The sequence below is a fragment of the Convolutriloba macropyga genome, chromosome 7 (assembly GCF_964194025.1).
Source record: "Convolutriloba macropyga chromosome 7, txConMacr16.3, whole genome shotgun sequence".
Lineage (NCBI taxonomy): Eukaryota > Metazoa > Xenacoelomorpha > Acoela > Convolutidae > Convolutriloba > Convolutriloba macropyga.
Genome location: NC_134474.1, coordinates 43,217,428 through 43,234,935, shown reverse-complemented (window position 1 = coordinate 43,234,935; position 17,508 = coordinate 43,217,428). Strand labels below are relative to the sequence as shown.

At 36.0% G+C, this 17,508-nt stretch overlaps 1 protein-coding gene across 1 annotated transcript; it reads right to left on the bottom strand.

The window, feature by feature from the left end:
• Window positions 1-308: 308 nt before the first annotated feature.
• LOC142342884 (uncharacterized) lies at window positions 309-13,279 on the bottom strand. The gene is made up of 2 exons (XM_075394531.1): window positions 12,820-13,279; window positions 309-2,522 (listed from the first exon to the last, which is right to left on the bottom strand). The coding sequence occupies exons 1-2, from the start codon at window positions 13,141-13,143 to the stop codon at window positions 663-665; spliced, it is 2,184 nt and encodes a 727-aa protein (XP_075250646.1). The 5' UTR covers window positions 13,144-13,279; the 3' UTR covers window positions 309-662.
• Window positions 13,280-17,508: the final 4,229 nt, after the last annotated feature.

Sequence of the window (17,508 nt, the reverse complement as noted above, 5' to 3'; positions counted from 1 at the left end):
TCCACAAAATTCGGCTATTTAACGTAAATGAATTCCACGAGGGCAAAATCAACCAAATTCAATCCAGATCTCTCTTTGCGGTGTATTGAGTTCAGCGTGCTCAACCTTCAGACGACTTTAACAATATGCGTGCTCTTAAAAGTCAAAAACAGAAGTCTTTAGCCAGTTTGACTAGAAAAATTCAGCAACTCCATGCCTCTTCGGTATTCCACAATTTTGTCTACGGATAGACTGCCACTACAGAATTTTAATCAATTGCTGCTTCTTCGGGAATTACTTTTGCTTAACCTCAATCGGGGGGAGAAAAACGAGAAAAATGTACATTTGAATTAAAATCTCATTCCAACAGTGGTCCCACATTCAACCCAAAAGTGAAAAGTCATCTAATGTATTTGAAAATATACATTCCACGTTAAAGCACCCATGAGCATATCTTATGAACATAGTTCGTATGTTTACACTATTGTCTACAAAATCATATCAGTCTGTTGTTATTTTCGACTTGAGAGATTAAATTATTGAGGAAAGCTTAACATCTAAAATAATCTATGAGCAAAACTAACTACAAATATATCGTGCTCTAGTTGTTCTAACAAGGAATTGTGATATTTTATCAATTATACTATATAGAAATGCAAGAATGCTCCACAAAGTTGATCAAGTTATCTGAGCGGTTCGAACGAATTGATGAGTTCCTTCACGACAGATTGCAGATTATAGTCATGTTTAGCTAACAATTGCCTGTTCTGCGCACGATCTCCAAATCCCAACTTAGTCAGCCGGTCCAATAGTGCTCTCTCTTCACTTGCACTGACTCGAATAAGTGATTTCGGACATTCCACATCGTCATCCAGGTCCGCAGAGCCTTCAGGAGGACCATGTGACTGTGACTCAGATTCATTAGTAATTCTTGTTCCCTCAATGGAATTTGAAACTTCTGCCATCTCTGGCTGCACATTACTCTGGTTCTCCCGAGTTTCGTCACCCCTCGGCGTGTGGAATGTCTCATTGCTGGCAATGATAACTGTGTTGAGACTGGTTAACTCGGTCGAAGTTCCGTCATGGGTTTCATTTGCATCTTCCACTACAAACTCTTCATCATTGCCATCATTCAAACCTTCTTGACACGAACCAAAATTCGAGAACTGTTCCTCATCATGGGCGACTTGCCCGCCCATCAGAGCATTCAACTGATCAAGGTGATTCTGGGTTGATCCCTCAGAGCAACTTCGTTGTTGAATGAGACTGCTCTGTAACGCGGGTACCCTGTTCAAATCAAAGCAATCAGGAAGCGGCACCACTGTGAAATCATCAATCAACTCACTATCTTCATCTGTGGAATCGTAGATAGTCTCGTCTTCGCAAGTTGACGTAATGTCATCGTCTGGATCCATTTCTGTATCGTCATATTCAACGTAACCGGATGTAAGCTCCACGTTAGCAGACTCTCCGCCGCCAACGGGTACCACTGTTTCCTTTTCATGAGAGACAGGAAACTCCAGAGGATTCTCAACGACACGTACCAAACAAACAAGAGGTTCAGTGTCGCGAAGATCGTAATCAGATGTCCTATCACAGCCCAGGGTGAAGTTCATTGAATAGAGTCCAGAACTCATTGGAGCAACAACTTTCGCATAAATTCCACCTATTTCGCCAGCATCTAACTTGGGGACAAACGATTCTCTCAAATTTAAGTCAGTTGAGTTTTCCGCAAATTGGACCGTTATATTGTCAGGCCAGCTGGAAGTACCGGTGTTTTGGACAAACCAAACTTTTCGGAACTCAAATCCAGGAATTACAAAAATCTCGCCGGTACCATTCTCATGGAACAAGAATTTGTATAACAACTTGCATGGAACAGTCGGTTTCACCTGCGCATCATTTTCGGTCTCACTTTGAATTTCGCCAGTTCCCGAATTGCATTCCTCATTTTGGGCCGCAATTTTGATGGCCGATATCTCCTCACTGACATTTTCGTCCACCTTTCCAGCACATGATTGAGCCTTTGACTTGAAAAATTCGTCGACCAAAACTGGTAGTTGTTCCTTAACGTATTCGATCAACTCAATACGCTGCATATCCGAAGGAGGATTGTATTCTTCCTTAATTATTGTGCAAACATACACCTTATCAGCGACAGCTTTCTCCACTTGCAAACACTTTTCCTTTGTAACAATCTCTTCAGTTTGGCTTGAACTCGCGCAAGTCCCATCGGATTGCCCTTGTATTAGGGGAATTTGTGAAATCGTTGCTTCAGTACGTAAAGTGCTGTCCGCGCGTTCATCAAGCTCATCTGATTGGTTGTTGGCATCGGTCACTGGTTCTGCAACCGGTGGTGCAGCAGTGGCTTCTGGTTCTTTTTGTGACGGATGCAACATTTGATTTTCGTCCACTTGATAAATAGCACCAGTGAAATTGAACTTTGAGAAGTCGACTTTTCCGTGCATGTTCACTTTGTAGTGGTGCTTTGGCGAGAAGAGTAAATTGACATGAGCATTTTTCTCTCTGTCGATGAACACAACCTAAAGAAAAGTTTTTGTAGGTCACAATTACGGTTCGGGTTACAATCGAAAAGAACAAAATTTTCAACAACACCTTCCCATTCATTTTCACTTCAAAACCTCTTACATGTTAAGCCAGCAGTTCAAATCGACTTCAGCAGACCAACATGATCTTGCAACACACTGCAAGTTTGAAAATGCAGAAAATTCACGTCATTTTTTTATTGGCTCTGGTCAGAGAAACTTAGGCATATTAACTTTAGTCACTTTTGTGTGAAACTCTCCACGTTTTGACCCGTAAGACATTGTTGTCTTCATATCATTCCGCCAAATGTCACTGAAATTTTTCATTCTCGTGTCGAGTTGAGCATTCTGCGTTAAACTTCATGATCTTCATGGATGGCCAAATTTTTTAATTAAGAGAACTCTTTCCTTAAAACAGTCAATTGGCCCACTCGAGGGCAAGGCAACTCCAATATATTCTCATGTCACCTAACATAGAACTCAAAGTTCATTAGGTATAAAACATAACAAAAAACTCCAAGAAACGAAAATAACCAGAAACGCAAGCAGAACTATGAATGTCAGTGGAGCACCTCATCGCCTTGCTGGCTCGAATGTATACAACTGAGATACGGAGTAGCGCGAACACTTTGTATTGTTCCGATACCAACTTCAGACATTCCTGAAGAATCGCAAATTCGGTGTGCCTCGATATCCAGTCGAGCATGTTTTCTGGTTGCAGATCGGTGACCAGATTTTTCCCTTGCATCGGTTAGTCTTGGCTCACTTAATATCGTATCAAAGTATTGAAAAAGTCTCTGATCTCATAGTGCCTCGTGTGTGTGATCTACTCAACATGGTCACATAATGGGCGTGTTCTTTAGCTGCCACCCATATCTGAGTAATAGGCCACAACGAATAGTTCTGCTAGTCAAATTGAAAATATAGAATTTAAGATGTTGTGTATTTCGTCTCATTTGTTTTTGGATGCATTAGTTTTCTTTCGATTTCTTTTTTCTGTTTCGAATTCTTTCAAGATTCTGGTTAGTGTCAACCAAGCAAATTTAGTGTTGGGATTGCTGGGAGGCTCATCATACAATCTGGACTAAGCATAGTTTTTAAGGTTAATCTTAACAAGGAGGCTCGGTAATGTGCGTACGCACATAATGTTCCGACCCCGCTCATCCACATTCATAACTTAATTGGATACCAAATGATGAAGAGCTACAAAACTTTCAAAAACACACATCGTTCAATAAAAAACCAATGAAATACGATAATGCCACGCTAGAATGCCAATGAAAGTTGTTGATAATAGGACTATTAGAAGGGACAAAAATAAAAAATCAAACAACAAAGATTATTTACGACCAAAACTGTAATAAAATCCACGATAAAATATAACCAAATCTATTTAAAAAATTATAACAAAATCAAACTCGCATCAGATAAAATCCCAAACAATTTAACCTATACTTCATTAGAAAAGATATGGGACCTGTCCCCAATACGACTGGTTAGCAGGTGGATAAAAAAGAACTATAATGTTCAATTATATCATCTACATAGGGAACAACTGAGCAATGTTATTATCCAATGTTCGATTGCGAAGAATTTCAAAGCCAATGGGACCAACGATTATTGTTATAATTAAAAAACCAAAAAAACTTTGAAATGTAAAATATAAAATCTAACATTTTATGAAATCTCGTATTAACAATAGTAACAAAGCCGAGTAAAAAATGTTTGAAGCTAAAACCGTTAAAAATTATAGCTCACTGGAAACGGGTTGTCACCTGTGTTTACAGAGACTGAGCCACAAATCGACCGAAAAAATACTTAAAAAAAGACGAAGCTCAAAAACCCAAATTAATTTTTGAAAACAGATATTTTGAAAAGTCACAACAGACTTAGGATTACAACAAAAAGCGATGGATTAAGTTTCAACAACTCAGGAAGCCAATTGGACCTTGAGACTAAGTCACGAGCCCACAAAAAAAAACATTCATAAAGCCAAATCTTCAAACAATTTTACAACATGACACACTTCAAGGCACTATTATAATGAAATGTTACCTGCAAGAACTGTAAATCATCATTTCCCATCATCTTATCATCAACGAGTCTTCCTTATAAAAGGACTACTTAGACATAACAAAAAGAAACCCAAAAATTGAACATTATAGAAATCTAGAAATTTTAAGAAACTAAATGGTCAAAGCAATTAGTCACAACGCAAAACCAGGCGCAGCAAAATGTTTAAAAAAACAAAAGTAATTGAGAGTTCTCATGAGTGAGATTGAGTTACATGGTGACGAAAACAAAAGCAAAAAGGAGACAGATGAAAAAATCTTATTTTTTAAATTTAATTTGAAAGTCGTTAAAACAAACAGCAATAAACTGAAATATTCAACTCGGTTGAGTTAAACGTCTTGGGGAAGCAATTAAGACCTATCGTTATCGGGTATATGGCGTACAACAACGAAAACAAAGACAAACTTAGGCAAAATCAAAAACCCAAAGTTTTGCGAGATAACTGTCTCAGCCCAATAAGCATAAACTATTCAACAAAGCAATTAAAAAATCCAGATACGCTGATACGCTTTTTCCAACGCTGTGATTTTCCCTATTATGCCTTCCTATAGTTGGACTTGTCAAAAATGTGATAGTTCGACAAGGAAACAAAATGAACATAAAATATGCAACTATGATTAAAAAAAGAAAAATTGAAAACGCGTAGCTACCAAAATAAAACCATTAGTTGAATATTAAATCCTTGCCGACATTAATTTATTCAACACAGGAAGTTAGTTTCTGCCTGTTTTTACTGAGATTGCGGCCGAAGTTGAGAGAAATAAGAAAAAAATAGTGGCAAAGTTGAAAAATTTTAACCGATATTTTCTCAAAAAATATATTCAAAGTCTTAACAGACAATAGATAACTGAAACAAAATGTCTAGGTTCTTTTATACGTTCTAAAAAATAACTGGATCTTTGATTGGGGACACTAAAGTCATTGAACTACAAAAATCATAAATGAAAACAAAACGCAAGAAGTCCATAAAATTTTTACGAAAACAATTGCTCAGAGCCATAAAAACCATGATTCTAATTCCAAAACCATAATATAATCTCATTGGGCTTCCTTTATTGTACACAGTATCTGTCATTAATTGAGCCCTGATTTGAAATTCTGTCCGTAATTTACATAAAAAACATTTACCTAGCGGAAATTTTTTGAAAAAGGTCGCGCCCCAATAAAATCTAAAAAAATTTTATAAGGATTCATGGTGAGATCAAGATCAACCCAGATATTGCTGAGCGTCTAAGAAAACACCCAACTCTTGAAATTAATGCGAAATAGATCAGTTCTATACAAATTTTTCAGTTCGTTAAAAATAATTAATGCATTTTATATAATTATCGGCTTTAAATTTGCATAAAATTATAATTCCAAAAGACTCTTAAAGCCAGCAGGAGTACAACCAGCTCTTTTTGAGATTAGGAAGAATATGGCCGCAGCTTAAAGGTGTCTACTTCCAGCCAATTTAAAGCAAGTGGGCTAAAAAAAAGCCATTTTTTCGACGAAAAAAGTCTTGAATTTTGAAAAATTTAGCATACATTCTAGCCAAAAAAATCGGATCCAACAATTCAGCAACCCTCCTCTATCTTTAGAGATAAAATCAATAACACAGCAATTAACAATTTCAACAAACTTTTGCAATAAAACGGCTGAATTACGTCTAATATTCACAAAACTTTGAACCTCGATAACTCCCTATAAAAAACAAAAATTGAAATAATCTTTTTAATTCCATATTCTACGCTGGACGCGCTTTCTAATGATACCACTTACAACTCTCTACGATTAATTTATCGATCGACCGAAATTGTCTGAACAAAAAAAACCCATTTGAGTATGTAGTTCCTTCCTCTCCCCCCCCCCCCCCCCCGGAACAATTAAAAGTGATAGTATATTTGATGCTCAGATGTTGATCTTAAAAACATTAGTTACAATTAGTCACAACAAATGATATTTCAATAACACAAGTCCATCAAAACTAGCCGTGAGAGGTTGATGAAATAATTTCACAATTCCTGTTGAGCTCTGATACATTTGGGTGACTTCAGTTTTTTTTGTAAAATGTTTTCCTCGAGAATAAACGTTTTTATTTGGCATCGAAATTTAAGAGTATCTCTTAAGTCACTTAAATTGTGTAAGTCTAAAAAATTAATTTTCATTACATTAGTCAACTAAAGCATTTTTTTCTTGGGTTCGATACAATTAACATTTTTTCTGCTTGCATTCATAATGATCATTATCTAAAAGTGGTAAGACAGTGCAAAAAAATTGGTCTATCAAATTTGGGTGAAATAACAACGATCGAAAAGCACTCTAATGTCAAAGAAAGGAAATCAGAAGCTCCGAATTTTTGGTGTGTGAATTCTGAACGATGAAGCGAGCAATTGTCACGTCTTTTGAACAGCGCTGAAAATTCTTCCCCAGTTGTTACGGAAATAAGTATAAACAAAATAAAAACTTGATTGTTTCATATGCAATACTCATCGTCTTTTCGTCCAGCAAGATCATCCACATTTAACGTACACAGACCAAGAGATGTAAGCACTTGGGTTCCCAAAAAATTTTCAGTGCAAATGAGGAATGATTTGAATGACTGTTGAACCTTCTAATGTTTATTCACATTCGGCAAATCTAATGTTCGGAGATTATAATTATAACCTCTTGAGTAAAATAGAAACAATCACTTGACAGCTTAACTGCAAACAATGGGATAGTTTGTGTCGGCAAAAAGAGCGCAACAAGGACAAGGGAGAAAAGTACTAGTTAACTGACCACTGTTTTACTTCGCAGAATCTATTTTTTGAAACCAACTTTCCTAGAATCGGTACTTTATTGATCAAGTCAAAATTATAAACCAACCATCGTTAAAAATGGACCACATCACATATTTTGGTACGCAATAAAGAAATATTTCCGGCCAGAAATCAATCATGATGTCACGCTACATGACTGAACACACGTGTATCAGGCAAATGAGCTAAAATGTCCCGTAGATTCATTGAAAAAATGTAACAAAAAATGAGTTCACATGCACCCTTGACATGAGTCGAATTATTTAAACGACAAAATTTAAATAGCGTTGCCTGATGTATGAAAACACAACGTCTTAAAAGAAAGGAAGAAAACAAAAACCGATCATCTGAACATTTTCAAAATAATACCAAACCTGTCAATAGAAAAATGAGAAAACCCTCTTGACCTTATGAAGATTTTTTCAAAATCTAAGATCAAAAAGCAATGCACATTTATCAAAAACAAAATTAACTCTAACATCACGTGCATGCAGCCATATTGTTGAAGATGAAAAACAACTTGCCAATTCTCGTGAAAATTGCTGGGCTCGCATAAACTTACTCCTAATTTTCCTACTAAAATTCAATTATTAGAATTCAATTTCCGAAGTAGAAGAATTGTATAATGTTTTTGACAATCTGCTAAGAAAAAATCAGCCCGATGCGTTAAATAATTTTAAAATCAGCCAGATGCGTTAAATAATTTTATAGGCACCGAAAACCAGCAAACTTTCTATTGGAATTCACTTACAAATAGCAATGAGCAAATGCAAGAACAAGCATATTTCCTAAAGTTCTCACATTTCCTAAAGTTCTCACAAACGCCCGTATTAGACCCAAACGAAATTAAATTAGAACCAGAAAACGCTCAAACTATCACAGTTAATCGAACTTTAGCAACAATTTTGGATCACCTACTACTATAACTATTTAAATCACCACTCAGAAATTCATAACAGTAAAAAAAAAGAGTTGAGTTTTCAAAACAATAGTCGTGTATCGATACAATAATTTGAACATAAAAAAATTGAAGAAAATGAAGGTCTTAGCTGATTTTTAAATCTAGCGAAAACGCTAAATCAGATATTTTTGAATATTTTATATTTAAAATTAAGTTTGGTTTTGGGAATAATGCAAGAACTTCATTAACCTCTTGCATCAATAGAAAACGATGCGTTGAAGATGGTATGAAAAAAAAAATCAGATTGTGTTGTATACGATCATGGCGTTCATTAAGGAAAAGTTCTAGAGCCGTTTTTCATCTGAAATTTACACGACGTCAATGAAACTAACTAATATTTGTAATGTTTTGTGACAATTTCAACAATTTGCAGATGATACAGCAATTCTATGTCATGTGACAAACGAATCATAAAAAGTTTTCGGATGAAAATGTTCAGCAAAACGAAACAGTATTTTAAGAAATTAAGCTTAAATGAGGGAACGGCGGACTCAGTTGAAAATGAAAAACGAAAATTATAAAATATCATAATCTCAAAAAGCCAATCGATACGTGCAGAAGTTTGATAAAGAATTATCATATCGTCAACTGAATGAAACTATCAGTAAAATGTCTTCGGCGATCAGATGTTTATACCTGGTTTGTCATCAAATACCTCTAAAATTAAAAATAAATATTTTCGAATCACTTGTGTAGTCTTTTGGATTTTATTTACCTTTTTCCAACAACTTACCCTCTTATAACTTTCATTTATAGAATTAACGAACAATTAAGTTGGGTTTCTCAAAAACCCAAAAACTGCACTGCCAGTATTTTTCTTAATGAAACAGAAACTCCTCCAGCAGAACTCCAAACAACTAAAGTATACGTAATTAGATTTTTCAATATTCTACAGCACCGATCTAAAAAAAGATTTAACATGCCAATCAAGTTAAACCACTGCTTCCATACACTCATTGTAGCGTAAAAATGTCAGTCAATATGGAGTATTGTTGTCAATTACACGAAACTTTATTTGGAAGTAAAATAAACTTCCAATTACAATTTGAAAAACATCGAAGAGCAAATTCAAACAAAAGGTAGCAGAAATGATCAAACGGCACGAAAGAGTTCCAATAGACGGAAAAGTGACAGGATTAAAAAACATTTTATTAGATTATTTAAAGAAAACCGAACCTTAGGTTGTTTTATTTCGATGAATTCTAATGTTCGATTGATAAATTTCAAGCATGTAACATCAACCAAAAGGGTTATTTCTTATCTACATCTTTCAGATTAAAAACAACCGACTTAACACCGCAAGAATTGCTCTCGAAAGACTAGTGGGAGCTCTAATCAATTGCAACCTGCTTCAGTCGGGGCCGGTGAGCCTAAATGAGACTAAGAAGTTCAATAGTGGGCTTCAAATAACAACATTAGAGGTTAAGATATACAACAATTAAGATTTAAAGTGAAAAATGGCAGAAGTTTCGGCGCACTTTTCATTTGACTTTTAGTATTACATTGCCGCCAATTGAGTTCAGCTGCTTGAAATTGTGATTGAGAGAAAATTTTAGATCACGCGAAACGCAAAAAGTCAAGGGCGTAAACGTCACTCGAAAAGTCAAAACCGTCAAGTATAAAAAGGACACACACACGTTTGAGAGAGAGAGAGAGAGTTTAGGCTTCTGTGGGTCTTTCCACATGGGTTTGCACCCTTCATATAACGACTGAGCTGAGCTTCTGCACCGGGTTACAATGTCCACAGCTGCAGTTGAAAGCCCAGGAACATAAGTTGACTTCCGAATAACTTTTGAAGAAGTAGTTCCAGTATATTTTTGTTAAATATTTCTCATCAGTTTGATCGAGATCGACGTTCCCTACTTTTCGTATTATATTTAGTAAATAACTGGTTCTTTTCCAGAAGTTTTCATCAGCCTTCCTTGTTCTTGTTTTATTAATTGTTATTAGCTTGTTTTGACGTGTGCTTAACAACCCTTCATTATTGTTTGTTTTAATGGGTATTTTTATATTGAAAGATCCTTTAAGCAGTGAGATGAGCATTAATAGATCATGCAATTCAAAGTAATATGACAATGGCAGCAACTTCAGTGTGGTCAGTCTTTGCTTGTAACTAATTTCCCAGTTACTGATTATCCACGACGTTGCTTTTCTTTGAATGCGCTCGATGTCTTTGCTTTCGGTCTTATTCGCGAACCATGCTTGTGAGGCATAACTTATGACTGGTATAACGTAGCCGACATATGCATTGAGTTTTGTTGTTTGCGATGCAAGGTTTGATATATTTCGTTTTAGGAAAGAAAACGCTTTCCAGGCTTTGCTACAACGTTTCTTTATATTCGCTTTCGATGATAACTTAGTAGCCATAATTATACCTAGATCTTTTTGCTCGCTTTTATTTGAGAGAGTTTTAGAGTTAAGTATAAAGGAGTGCCAATTTTTTTCGTTTACTTTAATCGGCAGGATGTGGCATTTGCTTTCATTGAGTTGCATTTTGTTGTTATGGCACCATTTTTCGATTTTTTCCAGGTCACTTTGTATATTTGCTGGATTTGTTGATACAAGCTTGAAATCATCTGCGTATCCAAACGCAGAGCATTTTGATGTTTGTTGTGGAAGATCGTTTATATATATTATGAAAAGTAGGGGACCTAGGAGAGATCCTTGGGGGACACCACTGGTTACTGGTACAGTTTCAGATTCCGAGTCATTTACTTTCACGTATTGTTTTCTATTTGATAGGTAACTGGCTACAATCTTTAAGAAATTTCCCCCTACACCCAGGTTCTCCACTTTGTTAACCAGAAGATCGTGAGGAACTGTATCGAACGCTTTTTTGAAGTCAAGGTAAAGTACAAAAATTCCGTTGTCTTTTTCGTCGAATTCATTATACAACAGGTCTAGGAAAAGCAACATCTGGGTTACTACTGATCTATGCATTCTAAATCCGTGTTGTGATTCTTCTAGCTTTGTCTTGACAATTTCATATAGTTCGTCGAAAATTAGTTTTTCTAATACTTTTGAGACGCTACATAAGAGACTAATAGGGCGGTATTGTTTAATCAGTGCCCGATTCTCATCCTTAAATATTGGTACAACTTCACTGATTTTCCAGTAGGATGGAAAAAAGCCTTTGTTCAAGGCAGTTTTGAAAATCAGAATAAAAGGGATTTAGACAAGGCTGGCAGATTTTTTAGTACCGTGTTTCCTATCCTGTCTGGGCCGCAGGCTTTGTTTGTTTGAAGTTTTGACAGGATTTCTTTGATCTTACTCTCGTCTATTTCAATTTTATTGTGCTGATGTTTATCGAAGGAGTTTTTCTTGATTTGATTGGTTTTAAGGAAAACTTTAGAAAAGAATTCACTGAAAAACGCACACTTTTTCTTATCTTCATTAGTTTGTGCATCCTTGTACTTCATTGTTTCCGGGTATCTACTACTTTTATGACTTGACTTGAGATATTTTTGAAGATCCGAAAAACGTCTACCTTGAAAGACTTTACTTTCGAATTCTGCTTGGTCCTCATTCAAGGAATTTCTTAATCGTTTTTCCATTTTCTTCAGTTTTATTAATCTCGCCAAGGTGGATTTCTTTGATGTTTTTCGTTTTAAGGTTGATATTATTTTAATAAGGTGGGACGAATCTTTGCTTACCCAAGGAGCTAAGTTTGATCTGTGGGTTGTTGTTTTTGGGACATTTTCGCTAAGAACTTTGTCTAGCCATTTGTACCATTGAATTACTAATTGATCTACGCTGCTGTAGCAGTAGGGATTAAAAGGGTTTTTCTCTATGTATGAGTTCAGGTCTTCCCAGTCAACTTTGTTAAATGCGTATTTTTTATGTTTCATGTCAATCGTTGTCGTTTTCTCAATTTGTAGGGTAGTTATAAAAGCGTCGTGGTCAGATTTAAAACTCTTATTGAATTCATTGTTCCTGGTCTTCGTGATGACAATGTTTGGGTTATTGGTTAGTAACACATCTAGCTGGTTTTGTGTTTTCTGATTTAGGACTTCCTGGAAATTGAGATGTGATAATTTTTCAAGAATTTGGATTTCATATTCATTTTGGGAGCTTAAGGTTTTCCAACAAGTGTGTTCGAAATTTATGTCTCCTGTTACGATTATTGATTCACAATTTTCTTCTTCAGCAAACATTTTCAGGTCTTTTATGAGGTTTATCATTTTTTCGACAGGCCATCTGTAATTACTTTGCTTAGGGGGGTTGTAAATGCAGCAAATTATCATTGGGACATCTTTTGGGGTTTACAATAATTGCTATGAACTTCGTTCAAGAGCAATTATAAATCTGTTGTGCAAGGTGTAAGAAGGAGGGTTGAGACTCCCTTGGATGGGCAACCATGGTCAGTTAGTCAATTCTCGCATTACTTTCAAAGAACCCCTTTCGTAAACAATATCGAAGACAGGGTAAAATCCACAAAATTCTTAGGCTAATTGAAATATTTTTTTTTGACGATACTAACTTTTAGAGAGTTTTTGATTACTTCCCTCCATTCCCGCTCGCTGGACAATCGTACAATATCACCCTCAGCATCTTCGTAGTACAGGAAAGCACTCAGTTTTTGGTTCACCGAATACACTCGTCTCAACAACCGCATCAAGTTACCTAAGCCTGGATATGGAATGGCATCTGCAGATGATCCCGGTTTCATTGGAAGCTGCTCCTTGGGTGGGTTCTTGTACATAATGCGGTTGAAGTGCTCATTTCTAACTCTGCCATTCACGGAATCGTCACCTCCATATGTAAGTTGTCGCATGACAACATCGAACTGATAGACAACATCCATTCTACCCTCAAAGTACAACTTGGAGGAAAATCTTTATATATATGCTCAACAGCAAACTAACAATGCAATGGTAAAACTGAAAGTATATACAACAGAACAATTCAGACCAACGCCTAAAATATCATGTAAAGCACTGAGTAATAGCACGTTGTATGTTTTCATTTATATTCACCAGCATAAATTTACGTATCACTTTGACGTCATTCTATTTATATGCCGAATACCGTTGAACAAACTACGTAATATATCAGAGCAACACAGTAAATCACACTAAATTGCTTTCAGCTCGGCGTCAACTTTGCAAACTGCAGCTCAAAGAAGCATCAACCTGACAACACCTTCAGAAGAATGATCGAACAGCCTACGAGGAAAACTGAAAACATACCGAATTCTCTGACTTCTTTTCAACTGTCAAAAACCTTGAATATTTGTTTCGAAATTGTAAATACGCCTGATCTTTTTCCGTTTGTGCTCCCCCCACCCCCCTCAGTACGTTATTTACCCCCCCCCCCCCCCATTACAGAGCACGTGTTACTACGTAATAAATCATTATGTAAAATATAGCACGTGCTTTTGGGGGTGCAAATAGCAAATAATATGCACCCACTTTGCTCAAAAAATCATTTTATATTGTATCTATTCACAAACGGAAAAGATCCAATATATCATACTATTACCCCGAAAAAAAGTACGATCTGATGACGGTTCTATTTTGTTTCTCCCATGTTTCATTTTCTAAACTATAAATTGGGTTGTTATATAGCGATGTAAAAATATTACTCAATGTTTAACAATGTAGAAGTATAGAAGGATTTAGGGCGCAAGCCCAATGGTTTGCACCGCTTTAGAGTCACTGTCCAGTTCTCCTTTAGTCGACTCTGAGCTTTGAGATCGGATTAGAGTTCCCACATCTGCAGGCCACACTAAAACAGCATCGGTTGCCCCATTGAAGTTAAGCACGCGGGACTTCTTTGAGTTCGTTTGAGCTCTGTTCGCAGTAATGTCTGAACTTTACTTTATTAACATCTAGGAATTTTATGAAAGCTATTTGATTATTTCAGGTGTATGGCATACTTCGGATGGTAGAGTCTCTCTTAGCAGCTTTTCCCAACAAAACTTCAGCGTGCTAACTTCAATTCATTCCTCTTCTAATTCTTGTGAGTTAATATTAAATTACTTTACATTATTTTCAAAATCATCCAATAAGATTATTAGATTCTATCACATTCTAAAAAGGTTAGAAATTGAACAACATTTCAATCCAATAAGAACTAAGAATATAAATATAGTTTAATGGTGCACTTTGTATGAAAGTGTGCCATGACTCTGCGCCTCTTTAATTTATGAACCACATCATTACCTATTGATTTTTCAACAAAACCATGCAGTATTAGATTAGTTTGCTAATTCAATTTTATTAAGCATTTTTTTCTAAGTTTTAATTTTTCTCATTCTTCTGTTTTCTCCCGCTATTCTAATTGATTTGCAAATTGCTGGTGATTTGTTTGCAGATTAGTGACAGATTTGATCTGGGTTCCATTGGGGCATTCACTTCTGTAGTTTTGTTGAAAATCTGACTCAGATGATCTTCATTAATGACAATATTTTTTTGTAGTAATTCCGATTGTGGGTGAAGACACAAATACTGATACTCATCTACTGAGACCACGAGTATAGCTTTTGGTTGAATTTTTTTTGTCGCCAACTAGAGCCTTCTTGATAAGATCGTAGCGTGCTCTGTACTTATGAAGGAAGTAAGAGAGTCCAGTATGTAGTGTTAACGAGATCAAAAACGAGACCATTCCAATTCCGATTGACATTTTCCAGGTGCGTGACGAGCTGAATTCATTCCGTAGGCTGGGCTTAATAGTCTTCATGTCAAGAAGTATGGGCATCGAAATCTCATCGAGTTTGTGTATCGATTTTCTGTGATATTCGGGGATGGATGCCATCTGCAATTGGACTTGTTCAATTATCTGCTGTCTTGCTTCTGTCATTGTAGATATATGAGGCAATTCAGACAAGTCGGGTAACTTGTTAAAGAGATGTTTTAATGGATCGGCCAATTCAATATCAATTTTGACATCTGTGTCATTATGGCAAGAAAAAATATCTGCTCGAATTTCTAAAAAGCTAGTTGAGATCTTCGTTCCGCATTTCAGCTCAATTAAGCATAGTTGACAATCAGGCATTTTATTTTTGTTTAAGTGATCCACTTTTGTCAAATTCGTTAGAAACATATCAAAATTTTTGGATGCCGATGTAATGAGCCATCTGCCATTCCCTAAGTTTTTTGCTTTTTCCTTAAGTGGCAACTTTACTGTTATAGGTAATAGGTAATGAAGTGGCAACAATTGCAATATAGTCCGATTCGAGATCGTATTGGGATGCATAGCCGTCAGATCCACCATTTGGCATTGGTATTGCCGTGGCACGGTACAAATTTAATGCTGTTGACCCTGACGCAAATGGTATTACCAATTTAAATAATAGACCAGCAGGATCAACAATAACATTTGTAAGTATTTTAGTCTCATAGTATGTCAAAATGTTTTGTGTAGGTATTGCATGTGTGAGACGATCAGCTTCTTGTACTTGGTGAAACGCTACCTTCTGTAAAATGCCAAGTAATGCAGAACGCGGTAAAAGCGACATTGGTATGACTTTGTTTACCATTGCCATTACAGAATTCAGCAAATTCAGTTTGTATGAATATGTGGCTACGCGGTAAGTTTTTATTTCATTATTGATGGCAAGTAAGGAACTAACAATTGTTGTTTGTAATTGTAACATTTGATCGCGAGCATAAAAATATTGAGAGCATGCCATTAATTTTCTAGTATTCTCTTTAATCAACTTTATGGCGTCATTAATAATTGTTGTGTGTTTTCTTTGTGTTTCAATTATCTGATTTTGTGTTTTCCTAACTTCTTTCATTTGTGAACCAAGGATAAAGAATTTGTCGTTAACTTTTGTTGTTACTTCGATCCACTCTTGTTTGTTTTGTTCTAACTGATTTAGAGCGAAATCGATGTCTTCTCGATTGCTGCTCGATTCTCCACACATACCAAAAATTGATCCAAGTGAACACGCGATTCCAGCACCAGCTGTAGCTGCCGTCAGTGCTCCGAAGGCAATAATTGGGAGTCCCCTTTTGTTTCGTTTATGAGTTGAATCGGTCTGTCCCATTTCATTTATTCCAATGGTTTCTGCCAATTCGTTCTTCATTTCAACCAAATCTTCTTTAGCTGCTTGTAACTGACCACTCACGTGTTTTGCTAATAGATCAAAGTGAAGTCCAGATTCGTTTGTGTTTAGATTGGAAAGGTCGCATCCGAATTGATATTTGTGCCATGACGTGTTTAATAGTGATGTCAGGTTAATTATCTGCGCGCCGAGGTTTTCGTTTAGTTGTGGAAAAGGAACTAGAAATTTAACATTAACAAATTTTTCTGCTAGTAATAGCTTTTGTTGGTAGGTAAACTCTATTCCGTTATTTTTATAATTTCCAAAAATTTCATTGATTACAAGTAACAAAATTAACAGTTTCAAGGAAACCATTTTTTTATTGTTTAAAGGGGCAGGACTTATATGTGCTACCCGCAGGTGGCCAGACTGCGTGTGCTGATGAGCGCCTACCAGGTTTATTATTGTTCTCGGGGTTGTTTTTCTTGAAATAACATCTCCCGGTAAGATCAATGTTGTTTTATTTTCTGCTAGCAGCTAAATAATAAATTTCGTCTGGTTTTCATATCTTGAGGTTAAGTAAAGCTGTTTTGTGGAAAATGTTATTAATTTGCTTCCTCAAGCTAACAATCTGTTTATTTTTGATTTTAAGGTAGATGAAAGTTTACACATGTATTTTGCTTTTCTGCAATTTTAACAAATTTGAACTCAATAATAAAAAAAAGGGGCGCAGAGGTTTTTCAGTTGTAAGAAAAGGTATTGCATATAGCAATTTGTGATGAATTTCAGTTTCTTCTTATCTTCACGTAAAGTATAAAATATTCCACCGTCATCACTAAATTGTAAGTATATTTTCAGTTTTGGTAATGAATTTGTTACTGTTCTGTGTGTACATTGGCTTGGTGTCTTCATGCACTGAAAAGTTTGTGTCAGAGGACACAAAAGTGTTATGTTGTCATGAAAAAATGATGTATATTGAGGACGATACAATCGTCTATGAGTCAGAACAACTCAAATATCCTTGTGACCTTGAACCTGTAGGTGTTGGTGTCTCTGGTTGGCTATGGGTGGCTTTGTTCTGCTGCCTGTGTGGTGTCACGTCTCTCTTGTGCTTTTTGTACAAGTGTTTGCCTGAATTTGTATTTAATTACTGGCATCTCCTGTTGTAAAGAAATTTTT